Source organism: Ranitomeya variabilis, chromosome 5, assembly GCF_051348905.1.
Source record: "Ranitomeya variabilis isolate aRanVar5 chromosome 5, aRanVar5.hap1, whole genome shotgun sequence".
Lineage (NCBI taxonomy): Eukaryota > Metazoa > Chordata > Amphibia > Anura > Dendrobatidae > Ranitomeya > Ranitomeya variabilis.
This window is the reverse complement of record NC_135236.1, coordinates 30,516,235-30,525,691: the sequence shown is the minus strand read 5'-3', so window position 1 is coordinate 30,525,691 and position 9,457 is coordinate 30,516,235. Positions and strand designations below refer to the sequence as shown.

The 9,457-nt window shown below is 42.4% G+C and overlaps 1 protein-coding gene across 1 annotated transcript; it reads right to left on the bottom strand.

Moving 5' to 3' along the window:
* Positions 1-1,809: 1,809 nt before the first annotated feature.
* Positions 1,810-5,862, bottom strand: LOC143774230 (zona pellucida sperm-binding protein 3-like). Its single transcript, XM_077261610.1, has 8 exons — positions 5,403-5,862; positions 4,370-4,488; positions 3,768-3,871; positions 3,515-3,692; positions 3,324-3,444; positions 3,070-3,161; positions 2,784-2,917; positions 1,810-2,525 (listed from the first exon to the last, which is right to left on the bottom strand). The coding sequence occupies exons 1-8, from the start codon at positions 5,820-5,822 to the stop codon at positions 2,284-2,286; spliced, it is 1,410 nt and encodes a 469-aa protein (XP_077117725.1). The 5' UTR covers positions 5,823-5,862; the 3' UTR covers positions 1,810-2,283.
* Between the last annotated feature and the right edge of the window lie 3,595 nt (positions 5,863-9,457).

Genomic DNA, 9,457 nt, shown 5'->3' with positions numbered 1-9,457 from the left:
AACTGTGCACAGTATTCTAAGTGTGGTCGCACTAGTGACTTGTATAGAGGTAAAATTATGTTCTCCTCATGAGCATCTATGCTTCTTTTAATGCATCCCATTATTTTATTTGCCTTTGTAGCAGCTGCCTGACACTGGCCACTGAATATGAGTTTGTCATCCACCCAGGTCTTTTTCATTGACGGTTTTGCCCAGAGTTTTAGAATTAAGCACATAGTTATACATCTTATTACTTCTACCCAAGTGCATGACCTTACATTTATCCCCATTAAAGCTCATTTGCCATTTATCAGCCCAAGCTTCTAGTTTACATAAATCATCCTGTAATATACAATTGTCCTCCTCTGTATTGATTACCCTGCAGAGTTTAGTATCATCTGCAAATATTGAAATGTTACTCTGAATGTCCCCTACAAGGTCATTAATAAATATGTTAAAAAGAAGAAGGCCCAATACTGACCCCTGTGGTACCCCACTGCTAACCGCGACCCAGTCCGAGTGTGCTCCATTAATAACCCCCCTTTGTTTCCTATCCCTGAGCCAGCTCTCAACCCACTTACACATATTTTCCCCTATCCCCATTATTCTCATTTTATGTATCAACCTTTTGTGTGGCACCGTATCAAAAGCTTTTGAAAAGTCCATATACACTACATCCACTGCGTTCCCTTGGTCCAGTCTGGAACTTACCGCTTCATAGAAGCTGATCAGATTAGTAGAGTGAGGTGAAGCTTACTGGCCTATAAATTCCGAGTTCAGTTTTTATCCCCTTTTTGATTATTGGCACCACATTTGCTATACGCCAGTCCTGTGGTACAGACCCTGTTATTATGGACTCTTTAAAGATTAAAAATAATGGCCTATCAATGACTGTACTTAATTCCTGCAGTACTCGGGGGTGTATCCCATCCGGGCCCGGAGATTTGTCAATTTTAGTGATTTTTAGACGCCGCCGTACTTCCTGCTGGGTTAAGCAGGTGACACTTAATGGGGAATTTTTGTTGGATCGCTGATCATGTTGTCTGTCATGGGATTTTCTTGTGTAACTACTGATAAAAAATTCAGTATATTGGCTTTTTCCCTCATCCACCATTTCCCCCATACTATTTTTAAGGGGGCCACCACTATCATTTTTTAGTTTCTTACTATTTATGTAGTTAAAGAATATTTTGGGATTATTTTTACTCTCTCTGGCAATGAGTCTCTCTGTCTCAATCTTTGCTGCCTTGATTTGTTTACAGAATTTAATGCCTCATCTCTACCTACTTCCTTTAATTCTCTAAGTGCTTTGTTGTCACTTATTGCGCCCTTACAGCTCTATTCTGGGCAAGCGCATATTCTGGGCAAGAGCAGGTCTGCCGGTTTTTTTTTTTTTTTTTTTTTGGGGGGGGGGTTAAAATCACTTGTCTCGTCCACTGTCCCAGCCTTTGACATTGACTCCCCAATTCTCCATCAACTAATGCTCTCTTTTACAGCACAGTTTGTCTTCCATCAAATCGTGCAAATAAATTGTAAGAGTTGAGGGGGGGGGGGGGGGGTTTACAAACCCCAAGAGGATTAGCCAGGTAGCTGTGTTATCTACATCTTCCCTTAAAACCTTTAGCAAATACCCTAGTTGAGTGGGACAAAATTGTGAAGGGGAGGACTTGGTGGTGAACTCAGGAGATGCTTATACAAAATGGATTCCTAAAAAGGTTACTAACACCCCCCCCCCCCCCCCCCCCCGGACCAGATTCAGATTGTTGATGTAGATGTGGAAATACTTAAAGTGCATGCCATTTGGTCCTGTCCCAAGCCCTTACCGTTGTTGGAGATATTCTCTGTGCATGCCCATTTTATGTTCCCCAAGGGTTCTTACACTACAAGTGTTTTCTAGGCATCTTAAAAGCTTTGATCAAAAATTCTTGAAAAAGAAGAAATTCGATACTCAGTGTACTATGAAAGCAGTCATAATTTGGAAATTGATAAAACCAAAGTGAGACACTTAAATACTTAATAGAAGGCAAATATTTCATATGTTCTGTTTTTGGTGGGGGGGGGGGGGGAAGGTGTATGTGGCCACTGGTCCAAGTCTCCTATAGAGCAATCCTGAGATTGGGCTTGTTGCAATTGGTATCTTATTGCACTACGTCTCCAGGGGAAAACCAGCCAATACATAAGTTGCCATTTAATGATTCATCTAATTGTGTCAGGCTATCGTGACTGCATGGAGCCATCTAGAGACTCTTGCCCAGTCCCCTAACAATCACTACAAGACAAATCTTACTCAAATTGTGTTTATTGCTACACCGATTCTTTGTGGGAAAATCTTTTCAGAAGACATTTTCCAGCCACAGAAAGAGCAACAGCAACAACTACTGAAGTGACAGATCCGATGGCCACCAGCACCCACAGCTGTAGAGGTCGACGTTCTGCAGTCATCCGGGAAGCTTGGAGGATTCCTGCTCCGGTAACCTGGTTGGACATGGATCCGGTCACTAGTATGGGACCCAGGGAGGCCGTGCCATGCTTCTCTACATGAGAACCTGTCAGGAACATGTAATCAAATATTGAAAGTAATCCCAATAGCTTGTGCCCATTAAGGCACCCTGCACATTATGGATCAGGGTTGGTGGACTACAGGTCTAGCCTATGTATTATGGGTCTGGTAGACTACACATCTAAGATCACTTGGGCAGAAGGCGTAGTCTCCATCAAGAACACTGACTTTTTTATCATGTAGATAGACATCATTAGTCACAGAACTGAGGGTACTATAGACAACTGCAAGAAATCTGACTCACCAACATCCCTCTTCCCAAATCCCCTCTGCCTTCCTGAAGAGGATCCCCACTGTGTTCTCTGGCCGGCAGCAGTAGCACAGTTACTGGTTGTGCAGCACTGACAGATACTACTAGATCCTTCCACAGAGGTCCAGCTGAAGAGAAAGATTTTGGAGGAGATAGATTATGGAACGTTTTGTAGGTCAATGTTAGTAGTTTAAAATTCGATTTGTGATGGAATTCAAAGACATCGTGAATAACCAACCATTGAATTATGGTCACCAGCCAGATGTATGATGGGTCTTACCTGCTAGATGCCTTGTTGTAGGAGCAGGCCTTATTCATGGGATCAGGCGTCTGGTTGATGTCAGCGGCTCTCAGGGTGCATGTGATGTAGATCTAGGAGAACAAGATACCAGAAGTTGGCAATTCAATTTTAGCAACCGATTTTTTTGAGTAATAATGAGTTCTTTAATATGAGAATTAGGCGTAACAGCACTTTTTGGCAGCCTTGGTGCAAGTTGAATGTATGACCTGGATGAATTAAGTAGGTGTCCTCACCGTAGAGGCAGCGCTGTCAGTGAATCTGAAGGCATCAACCATGAAGCGGAGCTTGTTGGCTTGAGGTCTTGGTGAAACAAAGACAGAGGAAGAATCTTCTTCCATACTGTCCATCATGCATCTGTAGAACAGGTCAGTTGTAGATATTGGGCTTCTTGGAGTCTTGTACAATATTGATTATTATAACTCACCCATTGTTGGAGATTATGTCATAACTGGGTCTAGAGTCCATATCTGGAGTAATGGTGGCCACACAACGGTCAACAAACAGGAGCATCGGAACATGGTTCTGGATATCAAGAGAGGCTTCTATGTACAATTTCTCACCAAGCTGAAAGACCAGTACAGAACTGGGGGAACTGAAGTCCGCTGAAGAGGGAAAAACACCCCTCATTAAACTGATCACAAGACATGGCTCCATTACCCTAAAAGTTGTAAGCTTACCAGTCATAAGCTGCAAGGAGAATGCCAGCCTCTCCTCTGAGGTCAGTGTGGTGCTGAATGGAGTCCATGTTGGCTTAATGGCATTGCTGCTCACATTACCATGTCTAGACAAGAGAGAGTTGTAAGAATAAGGAATTATAAAAGTCACAACTGATCCATCCCTTCATTGATATTATAGTCACGTACATTGACCTGGACACAAGAATGTGGGGATATGACCCCAGATCCATCACATTCTACAATTAGGTTCTACTAACCAAATTCAACACTAGTTTGAGTCTTGAAAGTAGTGTGTAGGTGACTGTTAGTCTAACTCCTTTTGCTGTGAGACCATATTGAAAATCCAAGACAAACCATTGACTTCTCCATGTACATAGGGAGTTAAACCAAATAATGTTAGGGATAAGTTATTGTGGCATTGACTAGGATCAGCTGCATTTCTGGGAAGGCAACAGTATTGATGCCTGTAATGGCAGCAGTAACATAGCTTTGAGATCCCCCTAAAACTGTCCATACTAAGTTTCTTTGTGAACCCTTTCCAATGAACATCTGACTAGTCTGAGCTCCTCAGATGTATCCTGTATTTATCTAGAGAGTCTTACCTTGGGTAGAAGCACTGGATAGGAACCACAGCAGAGTTGGACCTGATGATGGGCACATTCCTGGAAGAGGTGGGGGTGTAGCGTAGGTTGGAATTGTAGACTAGCCAGTCTGGAGTCATCTGGAAGATCATCAATAGGTTAGTTATTTTGCTCACGCTTTTCAGATGTAACAGAAGATTAGCTACCTCATGCACACTAGCTCCTCAAGCTTTCTAGTAGGTCTGGAGCTACAACTGTAGCCTTATTTTAAAGACCCCAAGGACCACTAGTCTCAGCACTTTATGGAAGAGGCTTGGGAGGAAAACAGGATAACTCCATCTAGGTTCCAAACATTAGCGGCGGGGTCATGTTAACAGACAGGAGCAACAGCCTTGCTGTTCTCATAATTCCCATTTCTCTCAGGTACCATTACCTGTTCCCAGATTTCCACCATCAATGGTCAGAGCCTGGATTAAGTTCTAGAAAAGGAAGATACTTGTACATGCAGTTTTGCACTGACCACCTTCTCCACACCTGGAGAGGGCACAGCAATGAGGTGAACAATTTTTTTTTTTTGGAAGGGGGGGGGAAACAAAAAAAAAAAAAAAAAAAAAGACCACTTATAAAAATCCTGAAGTTAAATATCTGTTTTTGTCCAGTGGGAGGAGACATATACATATAACACAAGCCTAGTAAGAGCAGGACTTAATCATAATGCATCAAGTTAAATATTCTCCTTCCAACTTGTATATTAGCCTCCTCAGCTCCAACTGCTCTACACCATTACAGCCACCAATTGGACATAACGTTAAAAGGTTACAACTTCCTGGCAAGTTTTATTTGCTAGATATAAAGCCATGTTTATCATTGTGATGCACCAGTTTAAACATGTGATCAAAGAACCAAGCAAAAAAGCCAATCTTCTAAGATGTTAGCTACTATAAGAGTCTTAGCAGAAGGAAAGCCAGTCATAGAAAAAACAATTTGGTGTTCCTGTCTAGTAAGATAGTGTAAAGCCAAAGTCACTGGTAGACTTGTCATACTGAGCACTCACCTGTAAGAGGTTACCACATTCTTGAAGACCATTATCAAACACCACTGTAGTATCTGTAGTCTGCTGTCCCGGCCTGCAGGAACCCAGGGTCAGGTCTGAGGGCTTCACCAGCTTACCATTCCCATAGAAGTCTCTGTTCACCATCACCACCATCCTGTCCTCACCACACTGCACACTGACAGAGGATGGAGCTTGAGTGAGGTCTCGGAGATGTTGGTCTCTGCCATTATACCTGCTGTCCCATCTGGGAGCCCCCATTCCAGATATAGGTTGTCCCAGTCCTCTGGAAGTTCCCCTACCAGGCTGATAGTTCCTCCACCAACCATCTGACTGACGCTGGTGTCTGACCAAGGAGCTACCAAAGCCTGGTCCACATAGAAGAACCACTAGTAGACAACTCCACCTGACCCACAGCTCCATCCTGACTGCAGCACAAGACACACAATGAGGAGGTGAAGGGAGCAGAGCTTTATACCCTCCTCATCACACCACCATTATTCCACATTACCCTCAGCTGACCACCTTCTTCTCCACACCTGGAGAGGACACAGTGACGAGGTGGAGCCACACTGGGATTTGTTCACATCTTCTTGGGTTTGGACTAGGGCTATATTGTCCATGTGTGGCTCTGAACATCGCATCCAATGATTTTCTCTGGTGTTGGATTGTGACCTATCTCCTACCACGACTGCGACACCAAGTCATAAGTGTTTTGGTAGATTTTGGCTATGTGCACACTTTGCGGATTCTGCTGCGGATTTTTCCACAGCGGATTTGATGAAATCCGCAGTGCAAAAAGTACTGCGGATTTATCGCGTTTTTTTGTGCGGTTTCCACTGCGGTTTTAGACACCTGCGGGTTTTTAACATGGAGCAGGTGTCAAACCGCTGCGGATTCCGCACAAAGAATTGACATGCTGCGGAATGAAAACCGCTGCGTTTCCGCGCGTTTTTTCCTCAGCATGTGCACAGCGTTTTTTGTTTTCCATAGGTCCATTGTACTGTACACCAGATGGAAAACTGCTGCGAATCCGCAGCGTCCAAAAACGCTGCGGATCCGCAGCAAAAACCGCAAAGTGTGCACATAACCTTTCTGTAGCTGCTCGCATCTCACTTGCCATGGCCTTCAGCATAAGTTGCACATGAATGCGGTTTGTATGCCGCATGTCTTAAATTTCCGGGGTTATTTTTATTTATTTTTTTGCTTTTTTTAAGGCTAGGATTACATGGCGCCATGTGAAAAAAAAAGACATCTGTGCAGCTCGTCTGTGATCTGCTGGTGGGTGACTATCACAGGGATGTGGTTTTACTTTAGTATCCAACCAATTTGCTAACAAGTTGTGGTTCCATGCTGCCTGCATCAAAGTTTATGGCAAGTGAGTCATGTGTGAATTGTGACCAGCCACATGAAACCAAACCCATTTGGAAACATCTGCTCCTCTTTGCCGCGGTTGCTCCATAATGTAACACCGTAGGAAATGATTAGATGCAATGTTCATCATATGTATCCCTGTTCTTACATGTTATGATCACGTGGCAATAGAAATAAGTAGGCTGCGAACACATAAGGTTGCGCTTTTTTTTTCTCTATGCAATGTCTGAAAATTGTGACAAAACAAAATTGTGATTACAGCAAAACAAAGCACAAAGTATAAACACAGCATGTAAAAAACGTAGTGGTATATAGTAACAGAAAGTGGCGCATCTTGTTTCTTGCATTTTTTTTATCTGAATTTTTCTGCAATTTTTCCTCATTGAAATCAAAATGGCTTGGCACCAAAAACGCATGTAATCTATACTGCAGGTTTCTAGCCACAGCGTGAATTTTGCACGCAGAAAAAAAAGCATCAAAAACTACTCTTGGGCCGTGTTCTCACATGTAGAAACGCTGCTGTTTTCCACTGCATTCTTTCGGCCGGTGTCCATACCTATATGTACGCAATAACAATCTGATTGCAGCGTTTTGCATATTTTCTCCTTTTTTATGCACTTTTGATGCAGTTTTTTTAGTACATTTTTTTATGCAAACGCTGAGATTCTGCTCTTGAAAACACAACTGTGTTTTTTTTTTAAATGCAGTCTTCCAGCCTGCACATTAAAGCGTATAGAGAAAGATGGCACCAAAAGACGCACAGTGCCACAAAATCTCTAAGGGCTTAAATCATTACCGTAAAAAAAAGGTCCAATATTGTACCTGAAAAGAGGGACGAGTGTCATGCGAATACAATCCGATTTTTATCACCTAGCATCCGATCGACAGGCGATTTACATGCGATTGCTATCTGATTGCAATGCGATTTTAACATGAGCTTTTGCAGAAAGCAATTCTCTGCCATTTACACATTATTACAAGTAAATATTCTTCAATAGTTTCCCAGGCTATTATTATCAGCTCACAGCTGTATACTTAGCCTTTATTGGTTATTAAAATGTGGGATGCCAAAATAAATTACTTGGGGTCCCACTATAATTAATAACCAGCAAAGGCTAAACAGACAGCTGCAGGCTGATATTAATCAGCTAGGAAGGGGGCATGGATATTGGCCCCCTCCCAGACTAAAAACATCAGCTCTCATCTGCCCAAGAAATGGCGCATCCATAAGATGTGTCAAATCTGGCACTTAGCCTCACTCTTCCCACTTCCCCTTTGGTGCTGGCAAGTGGGGTGATAGTTTGGGGGGTGATGTCCACTTTATATTGGCAGCTGATATCAAGCCCAGGGTTTAATAATGGAGCGGCATCTATAAGACGCCCCATTACTAACCCCATAGTTATACAGTAAATAAAAAAACACCCTGAATAAAGTCTTATATTTGAAATAATAACAGACTCCTTTATTGAATTAACAAAAAAAAACCACTTATACTCGCCTTTACGCCCAATCCACTGAAGCCAATGTCCCCTGTTAAAAGTAATAAAAAAAGCAACACCTGTTCCTGACATGAAGATAATCCTCCGATGCCTACGTCCCCTGTAAAAGAGTTAAAAAAATATAAACAACTGTATTCCTCACATCTCCGATGGCTAGATAATAATCCATTTTGTCTATAGACGAATCTAGCTCTGCTACATTTACTTGGCATGCTGAACACTGGCATAATGTGAGCATTCAGCATGTCAGGAATCAGAGACACTGAGCTGTGCGTGCTTGCGCAGTTCAGTGACTCGCGGTGCTGGGAAAAAGGTGAGAGGAGTTCATATCCAATTAACTCTGGTCACCTCAATGACGTAAGCGAGCGCCTTGGGAAAGTTCTCACATCGCTATCGATGATGTCATTGAGGTGAAAGGAGTACGCTGGCTATGAACGCTGATGACTTTTCTGACAACACTGCGAGCATGAGAACTTTTGCACGCTAGTGGTGATATCAGTGAGATGAAAGGAGTTAATTGGATGTGAACTCTTCAACTTTTTCCGAGGACTGTCCCAATTTCAGAGCTCAGTACCCCCACGTCAGGGCTTTGTCCTTCTTCCAAAACTCAACTCTGTCCGATTTCTTCATCGCTCCATATCTCTTCCTCAGGGGGCATGTCCACATCTCTCTGCTCAGTGAATACATTTAATTTTATTCACACGTCTTCTCCTGTGATCAGATCTCACCAGGACTTGAACTCTCGTCTCCATGTTCTCAGGAAGCAGCTCTATGTACATTGTATACAGCAGTGTATTTATTTGTACTTGTATACTTGATGTGAAGAAATATCAGATTTTTTTTGTTCCTATAAAACTACTGAAAATAATAAAAATATCGATTTACAAAAATATATAATTTTCTACTTTTTGTGAGTCTCCCCAGGTCTCAAACCTACAATCCTCAACATTACAGGCTGGAGCTAAAGAAGCTGAGTCACAAGCTCCGGTGATGTCACTGGGAGAATTGTGTATACTTGATCTGTATTGCAGGCTCTGTCTCCACAGGCAGATTGTACTAAGACACAGCAAGACATATGTACATAGCAGTGTATTTCTATGTCTCTGGATTCTAGAGTGAAATCTGAAAGATTTTTCTTTATATAAAATGACTTGAAAATAATGAAAATCAATTACAATAATGTGA